Consider the following 26,323-nt stretch of genomic DNA (forward strand, 5'->3'; position numbering starts at 1 on the left):
ATTTGCTTCTTTCTGTTACATTACTGTACAGGATGAAAAGCAGCGAATTGAGGCCCTTGGAGGTTGTGTAGTCTGGTTTGGTGCCTGGAGGGTGAATGGAAGTCTGTCGGTCTCCAGAGCTATTGGTAGGAAAAACCGATTAATTTTTGTTTCTCCAAACTTCCTTTACCAGAACACTGTCTTATAGTAATCTGATACAACAAGGGAACCTGAGAAAATAACAGATTTTCAGAGTGCTTATTACTGTTTAAAATAACATTTGGATAATGCTTCCTTTAATTAATTATTTAACCTACTCACTTATATAAATTCCATTCTTAAAAGAACTATATTAAGAAATGTTCTCTTACAAGTTTCTTTTTTTAATGGAAGCCTTTAATCTTTAGCATACAAATCTGCTTAAAACCACAGTGATTTTCATTCCATTTTGGGTCATACTTAGCTTAAGTCAGTACTTTCCATAACATAGAAGCTTCCCCCCCATATTTTACCTTGCTTATATCTTTAACTTTTTCAATGAATTCTGAAATAACACAAATAATGTGCTTTTTAGATGAAAACAATTTTTACTATATTAAAATTAGAAAACTAATTTTACTATATGTGGAATATAGTAATTTGTCAGATAACCCTGGGGTTTCAGCGAATCTGCTTCCCTGGACCTAAATTCTTTAAAAGAAGGGGAAGTCGATAAAACTCTCTGTCCAAAATTGAGAGAGTAAACAGCTAAGCTGTTTGGACAGAATGCAAAGGTGTAGTTCAAAGAATTGGGCTATAGTACTGTTTCTGTCTGTTTCACTTTTGCACCTGGGTCTGTTGCTTTAGGCTTCATGGCTCAGCTCCACTTTATGTTTTTTTAAAAAGAACAAATCCATGTGCATGTGTCTATATGGGTGGTATGCATATAAACTGCAGTTCTCAGTCACTGCCTCCTAAATAAATGAAGTAGTTTGACATAGGGATAACATGGACAAATGGAATTGAGGTCTAATCCCCAAATTTTGCTTATCATTACCAAAATATTCCAGGAACGTTAACAAAATCTCAAAGGACTGATTTCAGTTTCACCACTGATGTGATTTCCCTCCTACTCTTTGGGAAGGTGCTGGCAAGCTGTGAAGTGGCCCAAATGGGAGCAGCAGAGGCTGAGAGAGAAGGAGGAAGCTCAAAGATTCTGCAGTACCTCTTGAAAAACTGAGAGCTGGCTTTACCTTAGACTGAGGGAGTTATTAGGAACTCTGGAATAAGACCAAAAGGGAGAAATTTCTGATTTCTAAAACACACTCTCAAATAGAATTATTTTTGACAACTCCAACCAAAGACCTCTTCTCTTGATCTAACTGTCTTTGTCCGAGTATTTAGAAGTAACTTTAATGCTTGTTATAGAACCAACTTTATACTAGAGGATACTTATCATTTCTTGCTTCTAAAAATATGACACAAGGGGGAAAAGCAGGGAAAGAATGTCCTTGAATAAGTGACAGTCTAAGAGAAAACCAGGCTGACTTCATAGAGGAAGTGACTTCTGAAGTGGACATGGAGGATAGTATGCAGAGAAGGACATCCCAGGTATGGCAGATACAAACACATGGGCATCTCAAAGGGCATGTCTTGTTTTAGGAACAGTGACAAGTGCAGGAGGCTGGGGCAGAGGGTGGGAGTGGGAAGAGATAAGTGTTGGCACCAGAGTACAGAGGGGCTTAAATGCCAGGCTAAGTGTCTGGACTTTGTCAGGTGAATAAGACGAGGGCCCATGTGGTCAGGTTTGTATTTATAAATATCTGTAATAATTATGGAAGACGAACTAGAGTAGAAAGCCTAGATGAGAGGTCATTCAGGAGGCTGTTGATACAACTTGTTTCAGAGATAGGACAGCTAAAAAAGGGATACAGAGGAGGGTATAAATTGCTGAGACAGAAACGACAGTTTGTGGGGGAAGAGGAAAGTTAACTTCCAGGTTTCGGACTTGTGTGACTGAGAAGACGATAAAACATTTGTAATAAAGCAGCAGCAGCAGTTTGGGAGTGTGTGTGTGTGTGTGTGTGTGTGTGTGTTGAAACTACAGGAATGGATGACATTGCCCAGGAATATTTAGTGTGAAGAGAGACCAAGGATGAGACTCATTACTTGTAGAATAACATGAAGTCATGCTCTCTCTGGGTTTGTATCTTGGCTCTGCCACTTTACCAGCTGCGGGTCTTCTCTGTATCTGTTCGTCCCTTTGTAAAGCAGGGATAGTAACAGTATCTAACTCGCAGAGTTTCTGTATTCAATGGCATAATACACGCACCACACTTAGAACCCTGCCTGGCACAGTCTTAGCACACACTGAGTTTTGGTGATTTTAAGTGAAGGAGCCAGTGAAGAAAATCAGGAAGGGATCAGAGACATAGAAATGGGGTATCACAGATGCTGGGGAAGGGGGTTTCTAGGAGTATGTAGTCAACAGGGTCAAATGCTGCAGAGGTCCAGTCATAGAATTTTGAAAATAGAAAATGGTTGTGGATATAGGTGAATCACTAAAGATTTTTTTTTTAAGTCGGAGGGAGGAATTGAGGGAATTCGGGCCTGATAAACTTAATTTTCTTTGAAGTAGGAAATTAGGCCATCTACCAAAATCCAGTAACTTAATTGGAAAGAGTTGAAGAATGTGAGAAAGATTTGGAGAGCTCATGGAATAAAATAGGGGCTAAATAAGGACAAGAAAAAGGACTCCTGGGACTTCCCTGGTGGCGCAGCGGTTAAGAATCTGCCTGCCAATGCAGGGGACACAGGTTTGAGCCCTGGTCCGGGAAGATCCCACGTGCCGCGGAGCAACTAAGCCCGTGCGCCACAACTACTAAGCCTGCGCTCTAGGGCCCGTGAGCCACAACTACTGAGCCCACACGCCTAGAGCCTGTGCTCCGCAACAAGAGAAGCCACCGCAGTGAGAAGCCCATGCACCGCAACAAAGAGTAGCCCCCGCTCGCCGCAACTAGAGGAAGCCAGGGCACAGCAATGAAGACCCAACACAGCCATAAATAAATTAATTAATTAATTAAAAAAAAAAGAAAAAGGACTCCTGAGCAGAGTTCAACTCTGCTTAGAAAGTAAATAACACTTAACACTTTAAAAATAAAACGCTTTTCAACTGTTTCTCCCCATGAGCCCTTCAGATTTACGATCCAAAGTTGACAAGAGGCATGTTATCTAGCATATGGAGAGAGAAAGTTTTAGACAAAAGGATGTTGCCATTTCTGCAATGAAATGGATAATCATGCCCTCCCACCAAATTTGGGGGCAGAATGTCATGAATTTGACATCCAACAGTAGATCAGGTGAAAAGCCAGAATTTTGGCAGCATTTTCTCTGTGCAGATCTTTGTATGTTCTGTTCCAACCTAACAGTTGCAGTAGCCTTTTAATTGAAGCACTAAGATTTTTGGGAACAGTATGACTCAGAACACATTTATTTTTAGAGTTGGAATTCAGAAAATAATGATGATAATAATACAGTTAGGTGGAGTAGGGAATGGGGAAATTTAGTAAAGTGGATTGGTGGAGGACACTGAATCCCCAGTGACTGGAAGTTTTGTTTTTGTTTTTGTTTTTTGGGGTTTTTTTTTTGCGGTATGCGGGCCTCTCACCGTTGTGGCCTCTCCCGTTGCGGAGCACAGGCTCCGGACGCGCAGGCTCAGCGGCCATGGCTCATGGGCCCAGCCGCTCCGCGGCATGTGGGATCTTCCCGGACCGGGGCACGAACACGTGTCCCCTGCATCGGCAGGCAGACTCTCAACCACTGCGCCACCAGGGAAGCCTGATGGGAAGTTTTAATTAGCTTTAACAGGCTATTGGGAGGTGCCATAGTATAGCAGTGAAGTTGACGAAATCAAAACCATACTTGAGGAAGATGGTTCTGGCTACCTTAGTCTGTGAAAAAGACTAGTTTCTTACTTTGTAGATAAACTAACCCAGGTAATTAAATATTAAGTAAGTATCTGTTGTTCAGGGTGTCCCGTCATGCAGCCTGCTCGATAAGGTATGTGGCCCACAGTGGTTCTAGCAGAGTTATCCATAGGGTTCCCATTGAGCTTTTTGGGCCTATTTGAGGATTAAACAGGGATGTGAAATATTGGAGAGAACTTTACTTGGGTAGGAGAGAACCTATAACAGATATCAGAAACAGTGACAATATGGCCACATCGTTTAAGTAAGTATATGTAACTTCATTTTATCTTCCCCTAATCAGATAGTTCAGTTTTAGTACAATAAAATGGACAGTAATTGAAGAGGGTTTGTAAGTAACAAGTGCTAAGATCCGGATGCAGGCAGTCTGACTCCAGGGCTTGCATTGTTAACCACTAAGCTATATGCTACCACTTTAAGAATGATAAAGCATTTTGTAAAAAAAAAATTTTTTTTAACTACTGTTTGCCAATGAATTATGATACCGTAAACTAGGAACTATTGCTCAATACTCCATGTTTTTTATGTAAAGAAGTAAATGAGCATCCCTTGTAGTAATGTTATTTGGTTACCCAACAGGCAAAGGACCTGTTTGCTAAGGCTCTCTCCAAGTACTAAAGGAAAACAACGAATATAAACAAGCAAGGGATCTGGAAGTGCTCTGGATCTGAAAGTTCCAAAATGCTCTGTGGATGATGAATTATCTCAGTAATCTGGTGACAGAAACCTAGCTTAGTTGGGCCCCAGGTCTCCAGTCTGTTGCCACTCCAAGCACCCAATATTCAAGTACAAATTACTCCCTAACAGTTACCTCTGTGTCTTTGCTGATACTGTTCCCTCAACAGAGGACCCTTCTCTGCTTAGGCCATTTGAGCTGGCCATAAACGTTTTTACATGCAAGATAAACCAAAATCTGACCTATTTTCTAATTCCCACAGGAGATGCTGAACATAAGCCATATATCTGTGGGGATGCAGATTCTGCCTCTACTGTTTTGGATGGAACTGAAGACTACCTCATTCTGGCCTGTGACGGCTTCTATGACACCGTGAACCCTGATGAGGCGGTGAAAGTTGTGTCTGATCACTTGAAGGAGAATAATGGAGACAGCAGCATGGTTGCCCACAAATTAGTGGCATCAGCTCGTGATGCTGGGTCAAGTGATAACATCACTGTTATTGTGGTATTCCTGAGGGACATGAACAAAGCTGTAAATGTTAGTGAGGAATCAGATTGGACAGAGAACTCTTTTCAAGGAGGGCAAGAAGATGGTGGGGATGATAAGGAGAATCATGGAGAGTGCAAACGCCCTTGGCCTCAGCACCAGTGCTCAGCACCGGCCGATCTAGGCTATGATGGGCGTGTGGATTCATTCACTGATAGAACTAGCCTGAGCCCAGGGTCCCAAATCAACGTGCTGGAAGACCCAGGCTACCTAGCTCTCACACAAATAGAAGCAAGCAAACCTCACAGTGCCCAGTTTTTGCCACCAGTTGAGATGTTTGGTCCTGGTGCACCAAAGAAAGCAAATTTTATTAATGAGCTAATAATGGAGAAAAAATCAGTTCAATCATCATTGCCTGAACGGAGTGGTGCTGGAGAGTTTCCCTCTTCTTTTAATTTGGGTTCAACAGGGCAGCAGATATGCAGAATGGAGAGCTTGTCTCCCGTTTGTTCTAGGTTGGAAAACGAACAGTTCAAATTCCTGGGAAAGAGAGTTTCTAGATTGTATCGTTTACACTACCACTACTCAAAGAGGCGGCACGGGTTCAGATTTAATCCAAACTTTTATTCTTTTCTCTCTGTTCGAGAGCCTTCCCACAAAACAGGCACTAGCCTGTCCTCACTTATTCGAAGTGGGAAGAGAAATAGGATGTTAAGAAGTTCTCTGCCATGGGGACAGAACAGTTGGAAAGGGTACAGTGAAAACATGATGGGGAAGCTTAAAAAGAGTAATGCTATTCCATACCCAGCTCTTCCCTGGAGTTTTAAAATATAATAAATAACTTTCTCTTTAAAGTAGGCTAGCTATAGCTCTCCCCCAGTAAAGACATCACCATCAGAGTAGAAACAAGGTAGACATTTCTGAAATATTGTGTGCTTCATTATGATGAGCCATGGATGGCTCAACTCTTAAATGTAAATAGATCTCTAGGAAACTCACTACAGTGTTTTCAATCTAATAAAAAAGTACTGGCGGTTTCACTAGCAAAATTATACACCTGGTCCCAGTGACGTGTCTCTGTACCTACGTACCACCCCCACCCCATGACCCTTTCACGTCACTAGTGGAAGCTTGCAAGTTGGTTATTTCAGTCAGGAGATACAGTGTTGAAATCTCACGGCAGGTGAAATCTGTTCTGATGTGCCTAATATATCTCTGGAAAACTTAATGCAGAATTAGATCTAGTTGGGGAATGAATGTTCCTCAAAAGACTGGGGACTATAAGGGAAAGCCCCTCCCCTTTTTTGGTAGGTAAAAGGCTAAAAGCCACATGAGTTTTAACTGGTAACAGTGAAAGTAGAAAACTAGTGTAAAAATGTCATATTCTCAGACTTGTGAGGTGGTATATAGTCAAACAGATTCACTGATTTTTTTCCTGTAACATAGAAGACCAACAATGAAAATTTTTTGAATTAAAAAGTATTTCCTAGGGCTGTAGCTATTTGGGAGTTTCATAACCTGTTACGGTGCTTTTGACGGAATTATTATTATTTTTTAGAAGACTGCTGTCAATTGGTTTTAACCTATGATGCTAATGTGTTTTTCACTGTACCTTCATCTCAGGAGTAAAACTTCTTTAATGGAGATGATTTCAGGTACAGATATACTAGAATCAAGTTGCCATTTTAAAAGAAAATCAAATAGTATTTCTATTTTTTTCTGCCTTTTTTTTTTTTTTTTTTAAAAAAGTTCAGACAGCAAAGGCATGTACTACGATCAAATAAAAAGTGGTGTTGGAGAATGAAAAATATTAGTTTTAACTTCTCGAGAATTGTTTCCCCCAAGGGAATGAAATAATTGGTGTGGAAGAGGCTGAAAGTATACTGCCTAGGGTGAGCCCAGAGGCCAAGTGCACCGGAGAATGCAGATTACTGCAGCTGAGGTCTGTTTAGTTGTAAATTTGAGTCCTGCAGCGTCAGACCAAATAGTACACGTTTCTCTTTTCAATATTTATTTACATTTGATACTCTGAAATTGTCTGCTTTTTGTCATTTCTACAGTTTCAAGTCAGAACCATATCTGCAACCAGAGGCGGCAAATAAACTAATAATCAGATTCATTCAGTGAGGCAGCCTGATTCTTTGAGAATCATTGAGTGTCTCCACGTGACATTTTACCCTCCCCCAGTCGAGCATGGAGCAGCCACGCCAATGCACGGGAGCTGCCTGCTGCAGGGCTCACTCCCTCATACTGCTGGGAGGTGCTAAATGCTCTTGCTGGGAAACGTGCACTGAGCAATCCTGTTTTAACATAATACTAACACACTAATTACTTTATGTTCCCCAGACTCATAATGGAGGACTAAGATTCCTGGATCTTAAAAACAGAGGACTGCAGCGTATTTTGGGGTGCCAGTGTAGCTATGTCAAACACATAAAAACAGATTCACTTTAGCAACAGGTTGATAAGCTACAGATTTTACTTTTTAAAGTTTGGATGTAAGTAGAGATTTTCAGTATTCGTTTATCCCTTACTTTGAAGTCATTTCTTCTCAAGTCTTGTGACACATGGCTGAAAAGGAGGGAGCGCCCATGGCTCCAACCGTAGTACCAGAATCTTTTCACCATCCTGGTGCTGTACCCCCATACATGGACCTCACTCACATCTGTCATTTTTGGAAGCCTAGATCTTGTTAACAACCCATCAGGTGCAGTGTCAGTTTCAAATCAAATTATCATCTAAGGAAGCAAGAAAACAGAGGCAGCAGAACACTGGTATATATTATAGCCCAAAGCACTAAGCTAAGTTAAAAATTTTTTAAAGATTTTTCTATAGTTGTCTATTGCTAATGATCTTGATCAGAATAAAGAAGGTGAAAGGAAATAAGGTACAAATGACAGGTTTTTTTCAGTGGGGAAAAATGGTTGGATGAAATTGGGACTAAGAGACCACATCTTTAAGGGTCTGAATTTTGTAGGTGTAACTACATAAGCAGTGTTAACTCCATTTCTGATACCAGTAGCCCTCTAGAAAATAAAGCAAAGTAGTTCTAGTGTGGTCACGTTATAAGCCAATATTGTGAAAAATAGCAACTACTATTCATTTGTTCACGACGTGCATATATTTATAGAATAGGTAGGTACCACTTGTAAGTAAGTCCTTTAAAATTCTATAATACATATTAAAGTAGTGGTTATTGGTCTGATATATACTGCTCTTGGTTCTATAAACTAGATAAAAAGCAGTGCTTTGTGAAATGCAGTGTTATCTCTTAATGCCACTGGTGATTGATAGAAAGTAGTTCCCTTCAGTTCAAATCCTGTGCCCTCATCTGCTGCTTGCTGACGTAAGCAATAAGTCCCCCCTCTTACTAATGGTGTCTACACATTGCTGTAACTTGTATTTAATGATGGTGTATCTGGTGATTGTAAAAATATTAGACAGAGATAAAAGTATATAATATATATTAACCGTTAATGCTGAGGTACGGTCTGAATTACGTGTCTTGTACTTTTATTCATTGTGTAATTTAGTGATGGTGGAAGTTCTACATTCAGTCCTTAAGATGGCAGTATCCCTTTTACAGTTTAACATGATCTGCATCAACTTGTTTGCTTGCTCAAGTTTTGTTAGAATAGGAAATAATAAATATAAAAAAGAAAGTGTAGTACTGGTTAGGGAAACAGACTTCAAGTCACTAACTGAAGTCAATACAGACTCCTTGTACATTCACTGTGAGTTTCAAAGGGAATCAGTCCCTAATTTAAAGGTTTCCTTTGTTCACTTTCTGGATGTGTACCTTTGAGGGATATCTGAGGGTAAGCAACATTACAGCACCAAACACTGGGGCTATTAATCCCATTTAGGTCTGTACTGAAAAGGATGGTGGAAATACATGTATATAACTTTTCTTTACCTAAAAGTGCCATCCATTGTCCTTGAATTAATACAAAGTTACTGTTGCATTTAATTTAACTAGGAGGATCCTCGAAAGTTAACACCTTTTCCAAGGACAATGTCAACAATGTCAGTGTCAACACTGAGTCTGATTCTGACCACATTTATAGTGGTACTACAATGTCAACGTGGTGGTATAGTGTCACACTGCATCTTCATGACAACCATACTCCTTTGTTGGAACACTGTGCCAGTAAGAAGCGCAACATCCAACGGGCAGATGAAATGATGCATAAGGAAGTTAAGTGTTTGTTTACAGATAAAACTGCTGTGGTTCCAGTACTTCCTTCCCCATCAAAGGCTTGCTGAGGCTTTGTGAGAAAGTGATCTAAATTATTATTTTAATGTTTGTTTAAACATAATTTGTTCACTCAGTGATCATTCACACCGAAGCAATGCCATAAAAGTTTTGGTCATACCATAAATTTAGGAGAATTAGTCTTTGGATCATAAATTAGAAAAAGAAAAGAACATTTTCACCTTTTAAAATCACATGACGGTAACGGACAAATACCCACTCTTCTGTTCTGACCCGTGAATAGCTTAAATGCTTTTTTCCAAAACAAGATACTTCCAGTGTTATGACTATTTATTTCCCAGAAATGGTACTGTGTTGAAAAATAATTGTTACTTCCTCTAGCAGCATTTTATCTTGTTTTAAAGACTATATTGTACTAATCAGAAAATATGAACTAAGATAGGGAGCTCCAGACTGACACAGCAGTTGTTCTGGAAAAGGAAAATACTCTGATACACTTTGATGTATGAAATAACGTACAGACACGTCAGTGTTACCTCTTACTCTAGGTGCTCTTTGGTGAGAGACAGGCTTTGTTCTCTTGTTCATGACATTTCTCTGCAAAGAATTCTCTATGGAGTGGAGCAAATGAAGTGAATCATTTCTTACCAAGCAAATTTATCAATTTATAAATCTTCTCTACAGCTCACTTTTGAGTTCAGTTGTAATCATGAGTGATCCTTCATATTTTATTAAAACTGTTCATTCAGGTAAGAAGTATGTTGAAATTTTGCCAATATCTTAATAAAACCCAGCAAGTTAAAACCACTAGGCATTTGTCTTTTTTATTCAAAGGAAGGTTATTTAGTGCTGGGATTTAAGGTTGATTTCCCTCAGAACTGAAAATAAAATCCTGAGGTGGCAGTTTTCTAAACTTCTTAAAGTGGGAACATTTTAAAAAGAAAGTAAGTTTGCTAAGTGCTGCTACAACTGTTACTCTCTCCCCAGAAAAACCAGAAGAGATATATCTCATCTTACACGTTTCCCCCATCAGTTTAAGGTTGGGGGCAGCGGGTTATCCTAAAATAGATGAATGAGGAACAGGACCTGCCAACGGCTAAGTGCTGACTCCTCCAATCTCCAACTACTTTATTCTTCAAACTCTGCGTCCAGCCCAAGTTCTTCCCTCTCCCTTAAGTCTTTCTTTCTTTCCCCTTTTCGTTTCAAACTGGAAGAAAGGAAATAATCAGGTGAATTGCGGCTGAAAGTCTGTCAGGAAGAATGCTTTAAGAGAGTGACAGGAGATTTAAAAAGAGAAGGAAAGGACACCGTGGGGGACAGAAATAAAGCTGATAAAACAAGACATCTCCATCTAAGGGAATGGCATTAAACCTGAAAAATAAGTAAACCTAGTCAATACACTGCATTCTTACCCTCCTCTCCCCACCATCAATTCCTAGAAAATTAATTTCATAGTTATAACAACCTTAAACTCCTAATTACTTAAATTCATTCAAGTACTTAGTATGACTCTATATAGACCCCAAAGAAAGAATAATTGAGAAAACAAAGCGAAGGTCTGCAAGAATCATGTATTTGCAGGAGTTTGCTAAAGCAGGGAATGAAAGAAAAGCAATATTTTGATAAGTATTATTTATACTTGAAAAAAATCCCCTATTAGTATTCTTAGTTCAAAAGGAACATGCCTTTCTGAAGCAGTAGCACACAGCAAGATATTAAGCAAACCACTAAATATACTGAACTCATTTGAACTTAATAGAAATTTATCTAAATTACCAAATTATCAAGTATGATTGCCTGAAATAAGGTGTTTAATTTGTTCATTTCCTTTTTCCATTACAAGTTTGTCCTCTGTCATTTTAACAGCAGTTAGTAAAGAACACTCTTGTATTGCACTTTAGGAAAACCTACTTCTGCTTGGCCAAGGAATAATCTCATGGAAGATCCTTTTTAATTTATATTTCAAACAAATCTAATTCCTCTCTCAGACCCAAAACCGTTAAGTGGTGATCAGGAGAAAAGTGCTCTCGTCCTGAGCAGCTGAGTTTAGCATCCCTCTTATGCTGAGCCTAAGACCCCCCACTCATGAAACCTCCAGATGAGATGTGCCCTGCTTCATGGTGCAAGCAGGGGCCCTTCACACACAGGTTCTGATTTTTCTTATCCTGCTTTAGGACTAGGGAAAAAATAAATGTGAAATATGTCAGGAATTATATGTATTTGGAGAAACCATCTTTCAAATGAGTAACTGGAATTTAACCAAAGATGAAAAAGTTGTCCCTGCCAGATGTTAACACTGGGAGATCCTGGAGCTAGGGCACTCAGGGTGGGCAATTAGGCCAAATAAGAGTTGCTATGGGATCAAATGAAACTGAATGGCAGGGAGGCCTGTGGAGTAGGCTTTCCTAAATGCACATAAGGAGACAGACATAACTGCCCTGCAGGACTCAGGCAAGGGCTCTGGCTGGGCAGAGGCTCTGCAGGAATGGGAGAGAAGACTCTGTAATAGGGAAAAAAAACACATAAATGTGCCAAGTGGAGAAAAAGGTTTTTAGAAACAGAGCAGTCCATATAATTTATGTCCCAAACTATACAATGACAGATGTCACCATTTGCTCTTAACCCTCCCTAGACAGAATTTTAAAACTTCTATGAAACTTCTGTAAGACTGTGAAGCCATGTATGGCTATATGTTAATATATGGGAACTAGCGATAAATGAGGGGAAATCTAAAAATACCACTATGAAAAGACTAAGAGGAACAGAAACACACGCATGGCTCTTTCAGTTTTGTACTTCCCAAACTTTCTATAATCTTACCACTTTTATAATTAAAAGAAAAATAAAAAATTCTTTTGGATAGAAAACTAAGAATGGCTCATTACTTTCTGAATTGTGAATGTGAAATTAATTACGCTTATGTTTTTTAATTCAAAAAATATAATTATATATATATTGAAAACCGCAGTACTTCCAGCTTCCAATTCTGAAATGTAGAGCTAAAGGGAATATTGCTTCCACCCTTACAAAAGAAAGAAAATAAATAAAAGTCCAGATTAACTTCAAATTATGACTTTTTTCAAACCCATCAGAGAGCTGAGGTTGCAACTGGCCCAAATCTAAAGAGGGGCAGGCACCTGCCTGGAAAGACGAGCCGTCGGTACTAGTTTACATAGGATAGCTATAAGCAGACACTGGAAGAAACTGTTCAGCATGAGTTAGTACTGAACTGGTGCTGACAGGACAGTGGGAAGTCCTGGGAGCTGCAGAAATTAGTGGAGTCTGCACTCTCTTGCAAACTCTACCAGGTGCTCAAAGAAAAGACTGGAAAGAGCCCTAAGGGTCAACTGTGTTGCAGACCCGGCAGTGGGATGTGGGAGAGTCAAGAAAACTATCAGACCCTTTCTCCCATCTCTCCTACATAAATGTTATTCTACGGGGGAAAAGGGCCACAAATGCTGCCACCCTTAGGGTACCTATGAAAAGCCACTGCAGCTGACGAAAGGGAACAGGGGAGAAAAACCCTACTCTTGAGGAGGCAGGAATATCACCGGGCCTACAACTAGCTGTGGAGGGGCAAGTGTATCAAGACACAGTAACCTGAAACACACAGTGCCTAAAGCTTCCCCTTAATCCGAGAACGTCAGTCCCTCGCCTGCCCCCAGTCAAGCTTCAAATAACAGAACACTTCTGGGAGAAGGACAGGAAAGCAACAACAGCATCAGAGACTTAACAACTCTCCGAGGCGCAGTACAAAGGGAAGCCCTAAACTCAAGGTCGGAAGAGACGCTGCTCTGGTAATCCATCCCCAATCAGGAATGCAAGGTATTGCTACAGGAACTTGAAGCCACTAAGGTTAATCACAGCAACCATGAACCTCAAACCAAACATAACTTATAACGAGATTAATTCAAATTCTGCAGTAAAGGTCTAAGCAGCAGGAAAGGCCTGCCCATTTGTAGGCAGAAAAACCATTCATCAATCTACTGCCCTACACGAAATGTGCTGCTTTCAACAAAATACACAGATGCATCTGAAAACAAGAAAAGATGTGTTCTTAAGAGTGAATTAACCGGGGTGGTGGGTACTGGCAGGGAACCTCTCCCAGGTTCTCCCCAGGTGGCCTCCCAGGCCCTCCTTGGGGACCTTTGTAACTTGAGCCAATTAAATTTGAGCTTGGTGGGAATGTAAACTGGTACAACCACCATGGAGAACAGTATGGAGGTTTCTTAAAAACCTAAAAATAGAGCTACCATATGATCCAGCAATCCCATTCCTGGGCATATATCTGGAGAAAACCATAATTCGAAAAGATACATGTACCCCAATGTTCACGGCAGCACCATTTACAATAGCCAAGACATGGAAGCAATCTAAATGTCCATCAACAGAGGAGTGGATAAAGAAGATGTGGTACATATATACAATGGAATATATTTAGCCATAAAAAAGAACAAAATAATGCCATTTGTAGCAAGATGAATGGACCTAGAGATTGTCATACTGAGTCAGAGAAAGACAAATATCATATGATATCACTTATATGTGGAATCTAAACAAATGGTACCAACGAACTTACTTACAAAACAGAAACAGAGTTGCAGATGTAAAAAACAAATTTATGTTTGTAAATAGAAAAACAAATTTATGTTTGTAAATACCTATACAGTAGGTCCTTAATTAGTTACCAGTGGGGAAGGGGGTGGGGAGGGATAAATTGGGAGACTGGGATTGATATATACAGACTACAATATATAAAACAGATAACTAATTAAGGACCTACTGTATAGCACAGGGAACTCTACTCAATACTCTGTAATGACCTATATGGGAAAAGAATCTTAAAGAGTTAATATATGTATATGTATAACTGATTCACTTTGCTGTACACCTGAAACTAACATAACATTGTAAATCAACTATACGCTAATAATTTAAAAAAAAAAACCCATGAACTCCAAAAAATAAACAAACAAACAAAAAAAAACCAAACACGGAGTGAAGTAGCCATCAGAACCAGAATCTGATATGCCAAGGATTTTGGAGCTGACCGAATTTAAAATAACTATGGTTAATATGTTGTAGAAATGGTGGGCAACATGCAAGATCATATGGGTGATTTCAGCAGAGAAACAGAAACTATAATAGAAATACCAGAAATGAAAGATACTGTAACAAAGATGATGAATGCCTTTGATGGGCTGATCAGTTGATCTACCATTGCTGAGAAGAGAATCAGTAAATTTAAAGATAAGTCAATAAAAATTACCTTAACTGAAACACAAGAAAAAGAATAACAAAAGCAAAATAACAAAAGCAAAATAAACCCAGAACAGAACATGTAAGAGCTATGGAACAGTATCAGTCTAACATATGCATAACTGGAAACCCTCATATGTTGCGGGTGGGAATGCAACGGCAGTGCCTTCTGGAAGCTCTGCAGTTTCTTATAAAGTTAAGCATATACCTGCCACATGACTCAGTGCAATGAGTTCTGACACCAACCACCTGGAGTTAGGTTAAACTTCACAGGTTAAAGGCAAAGTCAGCCACAAGACTGCTCTCACTTCAGATACCAGCTGCAAGTTTGGGGTCCCCCACCAACCCTCCCCTAGGTGTGATTATTCACTAGAACAACTCACAAAACTCAGGAAAATACTTACAATTCCAGTTTTATTATAGCAAAAGGATACCAATCAGAACCTGGCAAAAGGAGAGACACATAGGGTGAGGTAGAGGAGGGTTCCAGTGTGAAGCTTCCTTGTGATGAGGGCATGTTACCCTCCCAAAACATCAATTTATGACAGAGTACTGCCAACCAGGGAAGCTCAGCTGAGCTTCAATGTCCAGAGTTTTTATTGGGGTTTCATTACATAAGCATTACTGACTCACTAGCAATGAGTCTAAACTATTCAGCTGATAACATGTGACTCAGTGGCCCAATCCTCTAATCACATGGTTAGTCTTTCTGGCACGGCCAGTCCTTATCCTGAGTCATCTCATTAACTAAGCTATCAGGATCCACCATAAGTAACAGAGACACTCCTATCGCTCAGGAAATTCCAAGGACTTAAGAGGCTATGTCCCCAGAACCAGGGACAAAGGCCAAATTCCTTATTACATACCCAGCAATCCCACTCCAAGGCAAACGTTACCCTAGAGAATGACAACTTATGTTCACACACAAAAATCTACACACAAATGTTTATAAGGTTCATAATCACCCTAAACTAGAAATAACCCAAATGTCCTTCAATGGGTAAATGAATAAATCATATACATCCATACAGTGAAATACTATTCGGCAGTAAAAAGGAATAAAGTTCTGATTCACACAACAAGGTGGATGTCTACCCCTAGAGGGAATGCCAGACAGATACTTGTTAATTGAACCCCAGAGGTTTACCTCAATGGACTGTGTGAATTTGTATATGCTGCATATTTCTTTTTTTTTTTTGCGGTACGCGGGCCTCTCACTATTGTGGCCTATTGTGGCCTCTCCCGTTGCAGAGCACAGGCTCCGGAAGCGGAGGCTCAGCGGCCATGGCTCACGGGCCCAGCTGCTCCGCGGCACATGGGATCTTCCCGGACCGGGGCACGGACCCGTGTCCCCTGCATCGGCAGGCGGACTCTCAACCACTGCGCCATCAGGGAAGCCCATTTCTTACTATTTTTAAATTCACAAACAACAATACTTGAGGTGAGCTGGAGCCCAACAAAACAGACAGGACATGATTTTCTTCATCACAGGAGAACTGCTTTTGAGTACATCCTTTAGCTACCTACAAGTTTGTTTTTTTTTTTTCATGAAACCTGTTATCAACTTTAATTATAAAAATAGAGAATTTTATGCCAGGAGGGCAGTTACAAACCATTTCTTTAGAAGCTTACATTTTTTGCTTTTCAAGAGATAGACTTTATTCTTCATATAGAATCAGAAATCAGAATATGGTACAAATGGCTTGGGTTTCTAAAATATATGAGAAGATAATATACCAATTAAGTTCAAATAATTTTCCCTACAAAATTTTTGTGCAACCATAAAGAAATACCTTCAAAATTTCCTATAGCTGTAACAACCAAAAATAGTCTTGCTGACACAGTGAACTCAAATTCCACCAATGTAAAAGGGTCTCAACCAATTCTCAATTCATCTAAAACAAGGGCAGCACTCCTAATTGCTTTTATACATAACTTGACAGCATAAGAAAAGCCAAATAAAATACTCAAGATCCAAAATGTATGATTCAAATATCCCTATGCCATTATGGGGAATCCACTGACTAAAAAGACCTCAAGGTCATTAAAAATAAGAGTAAAGGTTAAGAACATTTACAATTTAAAAACAAAAAACACAATGGATACTTCCCCCAAATAAAGGACAGAAGGACACCTCAAAATGCTATTGTAGGAGATGGTTCAAAATGGCAGAGTAGAAGGATGTGCTCTCACTCCCTCTTGTGAGAACACCAGAATCACAACTAACTGTTGAACAATCATCGACAGGAAGACACTGGAACTCACCAAAAGAGATACCCCACATCCAAAGACAAAGGAGAAGCCACAATGAGACGGTCGGAGGGGTGCAATCACAATAAAATCAAATCCCGTAACTGCTTCGTGGGTGACTCACAAACTGGAGAACACTTAGAACACAGAAGTCCAGCCACTGGAGTGAAGGTTCTGAGCCCCACGTCAGGATTCCGAACCTGGGGGTCTGGCGATGGGAGGAGGAATTCCTAGAGAATCAGACTCTGAAGGCTAGAGGGATTTGATTGCAGGACTTTGACAGGACTGGGGGAAACAGAGACTCCACTCTTGGAGGGCACACACAAACTTGTGTGTGCATCAGGACCCAGGGGAAGGAGCAGTGACCCCAGGGGAGACTGAACCAGACCTACCTGCTAGTGTTGGAGGGTCTCCTGCAGAGGCCGGGGGTGGCTGTGGCTCACCATGGGGACAAGAACACTGGCAGCAGAAGTTCTGGGAAGTACTCCTTGGCGTGAGCCCTCCCGGAGTCCGCCATTAGCCCCACCAAAGAGACAGGGTAGGCTCCAGTGCTGGGTCGCCTCAGGTCAAACAACCAACAGGGAGGGGACCCAGCCCCACCCACCAGCAGACAAGCGGGTTAAAGTTTTACTGAGCTCTGCCCACCAGAGCAACAGCCAGTTCTACCCGCCACCAGTCCCTCCCATCAGGAAACTTGCACAAGCCTCTCAGATAGCCTCATCCATCAGAGGGCAGACAGCAGAAGCAAGACGAACTACAAGCCTGCAGCCTGTGGACCAAAAACCACATTCACAGAAAGACAAGATGAAAAGGCAGAGGGCTACGTACCAGATGAAGGAACATGATAAAACCCCAGAAAAACAACTAAATGGAGATAGGCAACCTTCCAGAAAAAGAATTCAGAATAACGATAGTGAAGATGATCCAGGACCTCGGAAAAAGAATGGAGGCAAAGATTGAGAAGATGCAAGAAATGTTTAACAAAGATCTAGAAGAATTAAAGAACAAACAAAAAGAGATGAACAATAAAATAGCTGAAATGAAAAATACGCTAGAAGGAATCAATAGCAGAATAACTGAGGCAGAAGAACGCGTAAGTGGCCTGGAAGACAGAATGATGGAATTCACTGCCATGGAACAGAAAAAGAAACAAGAATGAAAAGAAATGAAGACAGCCTAAGAGACCTCTGGGACAACATTAAACACAAAAACATTCGCATTATAGGGGTCCCAGAAGGAGAGAGAGAGAGAAAGGACCCGAGAAAATATTTGATGAGATAATAGTCGAGAACTTCCCTAACATGGGAAAGGAAATAGCCACCCAAGTCCAGAAAGCGCAGAGAGTCCCATACAGGATAAACCCAAGAGGAAACACACCAAGACACACAGTAATCAAATTGGCAAAAATTAAAGATAAAGAAAAATTAATGAAAGCAAGGAAAAATGACAAATAACATACAAGGGAACTCCCATAAGGTTAATAGCTGATTTCTTAGCAGAAACTCTAGAAGCCAGAGGGAGTGACATGATATACTTAAAGTGATGAAAGCGAAGAACCTACAACCAAAATTACTCTACCCAGCAAGAATCTCATTCAGATTTAATGGAGAAATCAAAAGCTTTACAGACAAGCAAAAGCTAAGACAATTCAGCACCACCAAACCAGCTCTACAACAAATACTAAAGGAACTTCTCTAAGTGGGAAACACAAGAGAAGAAAAGGACCTACAAAAACAAACCCAAAACAATTAAGAAAATGGTAATACGAACATACATATCGATTATTATCTTAAATGTGAATGGATTAAATGCTTCAGCCAAAAGACACAGGCTTGCTGAATGGATACAAAAACAAGACCTATATATGTGCTGTCTGCAAGAGACCCACTTCAGACCTAGGGACACATACAGACTGAAAGTGAGGGGATGGAAAAGATACTCCATGCAAATGGAAATCAAAAGAAAGCTGCAGTAGCAATACTCATATCAGATAAAATAGACTTTAAAATAAAGAATGTTACAAGAGACAAGGAAGGACACCCACATAATGATCAAGGGATCAATCCAAGAAGATGATATAACAATTATAAATATAGATGCACCCAACATAGAAGCACCTCAATACATAAGGCAACTGCTAACAGCTATAAAAGAGGAAATCGACAGTAACACAAGAATAGTGGGGGACTTTAACACCTCACTTACACCAATGGACAGATCATCCAAGCAGAAAATTAATAAGGAAAGACAAGCGTTAAATGACACAATAGACCAGATAGAGTTAATTGATATTTATAGGACATTCCATCCCAAAACTGCAGATTACACTTTCTTCTCAAGTGTGCACGGAACATTCTCCAGGATAGATCACATCTTGGGTCACAAATCAAGCCTCAATAAATTTAAGAAAATTGAAATCATATCAAGCATCTTTTCTGATCACAATGCTATGAGGTTAGAAATCAATTACAGGGAAAATAACGTAAAAAACACAAACACATGGACGCTAAACAATACGTTACTAAGTAACCAAGAAATCACTGAAGAAATCAAAGAGGAAATCAAAAAATACCTACAGACAAAAGACAATGAAAACATGACGATCCAAAACCTATGGGATGCGGCAAAAGCAGTTCTAGGGATGCGGCAAAAGCAGTTCTAAGAGGGAAGTTTATAACTATACAAGCCTACCTCAAGAAACAAGAAAAATCTCAAATAAACAATCTAACCTTACACCTAAAGGAACTAGAGAAAGAAGAACAAACAACACTCAAAGTTAGCAGAAGGGTAGAAATCATAAAGATCAGAGCAGAAATAAATGAAATACAAACAAAGAAAACAATAGCAAGGATCAATAAAACTAAAAGCTGGCTCTTTGAGAAGATAAACAAAATTGATAAACCATTAGCCAGACTCATCAAGAAAAAGAGGGAGAGGACTCAAATCAATAAAATTAGAAATGAAAAAGGAAAATTTACAACAGACACCGTAGAAATACAAAGCATCGTAAGAGACGACTACAAGCAACTCTATGCCAATAAAATGGACAACCTGGAAGAAATGGACAAATTCTTAGGAATGCACAACCTTCTGAGACTGAACCAGGAAGAAATAGAAAATAGGAACAGACCAATCACAAGTAATGAAATTGAAACTGTGATTAAAAATCTTCCAACAAACAAAAGTCTAGGACCAGATGGCTTCACTGGTGAATTCTATCGAACATTTAGAGAAGAGCTAACATCCATCCTTCTCAAACTCTTCCAAAAAATTGCAGAGGAAGGAACACTCCCAAACTCATTCTATAAGGCCACCATCACCTTGATACCAAAACCAGACAAAGATACTACAAAAAAAGAAAATTACAGACTAATATCACTGATGAACATAGATGCAAAAATCCTTAACAAAATACTAACAAACAGAATCCAACAACACATTAAAAGGATCATACACCATGATCAAGTGGGATTTATCCCAGGGATGCAAGGATTCTTCAATATACGTAAATCAATCAATGTGATACACTATATTAACAAACTGAAGGATAAAAACCATATGATCATCTCAATAGATGCAGGAAAAGCTTTTGACAAAATTCAACACCCATTTATGATTAAAAACTCTCCAGAAAGTGGGCATAGAGGGAACCTACCTCAACATAATAAAGGCCATATACGACAAACCCACAGCAAACATCATTCTCAAGGGTGAAAAACTGAAAGCATTTCCGCTAAGATCAGGAACAAGACAAGGAGGTCCACTCTCACCACTATTATTCAACAAAGTTTTGGAAGTCCTAGCCATGGCAATCAGAGAAGAAAAAGAAATAAAACAAATACAAATTGGAAAAGAAGAAGTAAAATTGTCACTATTTGCAGATGACATGATACTATATATAGAGAATCCTAAAGATGCCATCAGAAAACTACTAGAGCTAATCAATGAATTTGGTAAAGTTGCAGGATACAAAATTAATGCACAGAAATCTCTTGCATTCCTATACACTAACGATGAAAAATCTGAAAGAAAAATTAAGCAGACACTCCCATTTACCATTGCAACAAAAAGAATAAAATACCTAGGAATAAACCTACCTAGGGAGACAAAAGACCTGTATGCAGAAAGCTATAAAATACTGATGAAAGAAATTAAAGATGATACCAACAGATGGAGAGATATACCATGTTCTTAGATTGGAAGAATCAATATTGTGAAAATGACTATAATGCCCAAAGCAATCTACAGATTCAATGCAATCCCTATCAAATTACCAATGGCATCTTTCACAGAGCTAGAACAAAAAATCTTAAAATTTGTATGGAGACACAAAAGACCCCAAATAGCCAAAGCAGTCTTGAGGGGAAAAAATGGAGCTGGAGGAATCAGACTCCCTGACTTCAGACTATACTACCAAGCTACAGTAATCAAGACAATATGGTACTGGCACAAAAACAGAAACATGGATCAATGGAACAAGATAGAAAGCCCAGAGATAAACCCACACACCTATGGTCAACTAATCTATGACAAAGGAGGCAAGGATATACAATGGAGAAAAGACAGTCTCTTCAATAAGTGGTGCTGGGAAAACTGGACAGCTACATGTATTAGAACACTCCCTAACACCATATACAAAAATAAACTCAAAATGGATTAGAGACCTAAATGTAAGACCAGACACTATAAAACTCTTAGAGGAAAACATAGGAAGAACACTCTTTGACATAAATCACAGCAAGATCTTTTTTGATCCACCTCCTAGAGTAATGAAAATGAAAATAAAAACAAAAATAAACAAATGGGACCTAATGAAACTTCAAAGCTTTTGCACAGCAAAGGAAACCATAAACAAGACGAAAAGACAACCCTCAGAATCGGAGAAAATATTTGCAAACGAAGCAACGGACAAAGGATTAATCTCTAAAATATACAAGCAGCTCATGTGGCTTAATATCAAAAAAATAAACAACCCAATCCAAAACTGGGCAGAAGACCTAAATAGACATTTCTCCAAAGAAGACATAACGATGGCCAAGAAGCACATGAAAAGCTGCTCAACATCACTAATTATTAGAGAAATGCAAATCAAAACTTCAGTGAGGTATCACCTCACACCAGTTAGAATGGGCATCAACAGAAAATTTACAAACAACAAATGCTGGAGAGGGTGTGGAGAAAAGGGAACCCTCTTGCACTGTTGGTGGGAATGTAAATTGATACAGCCACTATGGAGAACAGTACGGAGGTTCCTTAAAAAACTAAAAATAGAACTACCATATGACCCAGCAATCCCACTACTGGGCGTATACCCAGAGAAAACCCTAATTCAAAAAGACACATGAACCCACCCCAATGTTCATTGCAGCACTAGTTACAATAGCTAGGTTGTGGAAGCAACCTAAATGCCCATCAACAGACGAATGGATAAAGACAATGTGGTACATATATACGATGGAATATTACTCAGCCTCAAAAAGGCATGAAATTGGGTCATTTGTAGAGACATGGATGGATCTAGAGACTGTCATACAGAGTGAAGTCAGTTAGAAAAACAAATATCGTATAGTAATGTATGTATGTGGAACCTAGAAAAATGGTACAGATGAACTGGTTTGCAGGGCAGAAATTGAGACACAGATGTAGAGAACAAATGTACAGACACCAAGGGGGGAAAGCAGCGGGGTGGTGGTGGTGGTGGTGTGATGAATTGGGAGATTGGGATTGATATGTATACACTGATGTGTATGAAACGGATGACTAATAAGAACCTGCTGTATAAAAAAATAAAACAAAATTCAAAAAAAAGAAGTTATTGTCTAGATTAATGACCCAAAAGAATCTCATGATTAAATCACTTGTGCTAAAAGCTCTTACAAGTAAATTTCCCCAAATGAACAGTCTATTCTCTGGCTTCTCTTAGTTCTTAACCACAGTGGTTTTCCATATTTTGAAAATAAGTTATAAAGGTACACTGGAAAGCACTCAGTTCTATATCATATAACAGGTCAAGAAACAGCTACGCAATAGTGAGAGTTCCAAAGCAGAGTCAATCACACTTGTCTTTATGAATTCTGATAAGCCTAAATTAAAAAATAAACCTCTACAAAATCAGTTCTTACAATGATTTGCTCAACACTAAAGGTGCGAAGTTCTTACATTATAGTTTTACCCATTACAATGTAGCACAGAAATAAGTTTGATTTAGAATACGATCTCATCAAAATGTAATGAACATAAATACATTTCCAGCTAATAGAAAATGAAATGTGAAGAACTTATCAGTAATGTTTCAGAGCATTGCACAATAAGCTACCTAATAACTATACGACAGCAAGCCAATGCTATCATGGTAGTAAGCAAATGCTAAATTTTAACTTCTCATGTGATTATACTACTTAAATATTTCCAACTAATTTAAGGAGAAAAAGTAACCACACATTACACATTATGGAGATCATAAATAAGTCTTCTAACTTCCCCATGCATCTACTTACAGCTCAACAGCCTCTATTATACACAGGCAATAGGAATAGGAAAAAGGGGGGCTTCCTGCTCCACTTTTAATAAATTGCAGAGGCATAACATTTTCTCAGCATCATTTTATTAACAAAAAGTGCCAACTGTTTTGAAGAAAAGCAAACCATGAATCACACAGCATTCGGCAAGACACTAGACATGGAAAGGGGAACAATATTCATTAAGTAAAAAATAAGCAGATGAGATGCCTCTCACGTGTATATATTCATGCTTTTTCAATAGTCTCTTAGTCAACTTTCAGTGTAATTTTCACAAATAGCATAGCAGCTCAAAAACAAATGCAAGAGCACAATGATGAAGTTTGGCAATTATTTTGGACTAATTCTGAGTATGAAGGTAAACTTTATACCACAGTTTCATGTAAGCCACAGTACAATATATAGGAATCTTTAAATGTATTGACACTGAAATCAATGTCCAACGAATGAAAATAAAGGAGAAAACAGGGTTTTAAAATACCCGTTACATTATAATTGTTTAGTAAGAAGCAGAAAAAACGAAATAATTTTAAATGTTCTTACATGTGTTCATACGACCAGAAACATAACCAATCCATATTAACTTAATTCATTTAAAATTACATTTGTAAAGGTCACACAAAAGAAAGCTTAGGTGTCATTAATTAGTGTGCCTGCACTTGAACAAACAAGAAAAGATAAATAAATTAACCTCAGTCAGTCAACATATTCCAAAGAGGAGATTCAGTCTAGTGTTACTTCAGTTATCCACATAAAGTGTCTACAGGGAAGAATCTACACATTAGTAATATTTCTGCTCACTAATCTACAGGCACTAGTGAAACTATAAACTATAATTAAAACCCAAAATATAAAGGTGGTCATTTAAACACAACTGAGTGTCTAGCCAAGACAGAAGAGCACCGATACTGAGCAGGTTACTGAGTGCATGCACTGTCTCCAGGTACGTTTCCTGGCAGTTAATTGCCCTTCTGTTACAGTAGACAAACTGCCTTTTATGAATATACTATTTACTAAATTAATTGAGGCTACACTGTTATTTCATTACATTACACAGAATTCTTCCCACACAACTTTTTCCTGTGTACTAATGTCTTACACTAGAATTGTGCTACTTTCTAAAGTTTCAGAATTACTATTTCAAGTAGAGATGATGAAAAAAATAAGACCAAATCTGATTATCTGACTGTTGACAAGTTTGAGCACCAACTACAGCAAAATTCAAGGTAGCTTGCAAGTCAGTTTTCTTGATTTGAAAATTACCTTCCACTGCTTTCATCAGTATTGAAGCTGAGATCTTCAGGGCCTATTTGTTCACCATCAGGAAAACTGGAACGTGTATCTAGGAGAAAAAAAAGAGTTAACATTTTTAAAAGACCAGTATTTTCTTTTCCTTATCTCGAAACGATCTTACCAAGTGTGTTGTTTAAGTGATAAAGATGTGCTGGGTTGTGAACAAATCTCTATTTTTAGAGAATTTTTGATCTGAGTCAAGTGTAACAAACACAAAGGGAAAATAAAGGAGAAAAAACCAAAATGTGTAATAGACGCCCACAATTAGAAGATGAAAGGCATTGCCTGACTTTGTCGCCCTGGGGACACTATGGGAGCAGCTAAAGAAGGGAATAGGAAACGATGATGATGCACGCTCTAAAGACTGATTTTGTAAATATAAAATGTATTTCAAAGCCAATTAAACTGCGCATGCAAATATCACTACAAAAACTCATCAGCACTCAAGATAACTTGCCTGAAATTTGGCTGCTTCTTCTATAAGCAGAGAAGATTGCTAAGAGTACCTTAATACCTAAAAAATCATCAAGTGACTGAGTCTGTACTAAGAAAGACACTAGAATATCAGAGAAATATGTAAAATATAAAGCCGACAATTAACATAAGCCTGACAATGTTGTTATTCCAGGAACTCTTATAGAGGAACGCTCAGATTGATCGTTAAGGTCTCTGGATAAAATATTAACAGTGGGGGATGGATGTTAGACTTATTGTGGTGATCATTTTGCATTGTATACATATATCAAATCATTATGCTGTACACCTAAAATAAAACAAAACAAAATACTAACAATGGGTTTCTCTCAGTGAGTTTTTTCCTAAGACTTTTTTAGGAGGAAGTGGTAATAAAATCAATGATTCCATAATCAGCATCCATTTCTAAGAAGTCAGAAAGAGTTATCTTTAAAAAAGTTCCCTTATTAGCTAGGCTACAAATATCTCTGAAGAGAAAAAAAAAAAAAAATCTGAAACCTCCCCAGGGGCTGGCAACATTTTCTACAAAGGAGCAGATAGTAAATATTTAGGCACTGCAGGCCACAAATGTTCTCCATGGAAAAGTCTTTTTTGTTTGGCTTGTTTTTTTTTTTTTCCATTCTCAGGTCATGGGCTGTACCAAAGCAGGTTGCCAACACTTGCTCCACCCAGTAAGTAGCACGCATTAGGTGGTGTCTGACCGCCTACCAAATTTTTTCAGTACGCGCACCATTTAGTTTATCCCACAGAATGTCGTCTCACAAATGACAATAATTTAAAAAAGAAAAAGCAGCAGAAGCAGCAAAGCAGAAGCAGAAAGAGAAGCAAAGGAAGCAGCAGAAGAAATGGTTTAATTAATCCCCATGAAATGACGTCATGGGTTGCACCTTCATCCGGCAGCCGTGCCATGAAGGAGTCGCTAAATCTGCCCAGGCTGGCGCGCTCCTCCTGCTCCTCGTCCTCAGCGTCACATTCAATATCACTGTCGCTACTCATTCCTGGCAGGAAAGAAGCAGAGAACATGTTTCTGACAAGTAACCACTGCAAGAAAAAGGCAATCTCCCTATCATAAATTGAGATTCCTAGTGAATTTTACACTGAATGCCAAGAAAACAGAAGATACCAAGCAAACAAAACAAAGAAAAAAGTAACCACACAAACCTAAGTTCTCTTTAGTTATTTAGAGCAGTATTTATTTTCGTCC

General features: G+C 38.9%; 2 protein-coding genes across 3 annotated transcripts in view; one reads left to right on the top strand and one right to left on the bottom strand.

Annotated features, from left to right (window-relative positions):
- Window positions 1-15,043, top strand: part of PPM1E (protein phosphatase, Mg2+/Mn2+ dependent 1E) — a 190,321-nt gene extending 175,278 nt beyond the window's left edge. For both annotated transcript variants that reach the window (XM_089900920.1, XM_022552711.2), the window contains 2 exons: window positions 32-125; window positions 4,883-15,043. In XM_089900920.1, coding sequence (XP_089757046.1) covers window positions 32-125; window positions 4,883-5,943 — 1,155 coding nt within the window. In that variant the 3' untranslated portion in view covers window positions 5,944-15,043. The remainder of the gene's footprint in view (window positions 1-31; window positions 126-4,882) is intronic.
- The window catches only part of TRIM37 (tripartite motif containing 37), a 125,930-nt gene continuing 111,461 nt past the window's right edge, over window positions 11,855-26,323 (bottom strand). The window contains 4 exon segments of the mRNA XM_089900941.1: window positions 11,855-23,488; window positions 23,491-23,506; window positions 24,616-24,694; window positions 26,007-26,117. Coding sequence (XP_089757067.1) covers window positions 23,441-23,488; window positions 23,491-23,506; window positions 24,616-24,694; window positions 26,007-26,117 — 254 coding nt within the window. The 3' untranslated portion in view covers window positions 11,855-23,440.

This window comes from Delphinapterus leucas, chromosome 19 (genome assembly GCF_059928025.1).
Source record: "Delphinapterus leucas isolate spDelLeu-1000000601 "Yukka" chromosome 19, BTC_Dleu_Yukka2, whole genome shotgun sequence".
In the NCBI taxonomy this organism is placed as follows: Eukaryota; Metazoa; Chordata; class Mammalia; order Artiodactyla; family Monodontidae; genus Delphinapterus; species Delphinapterus leucas.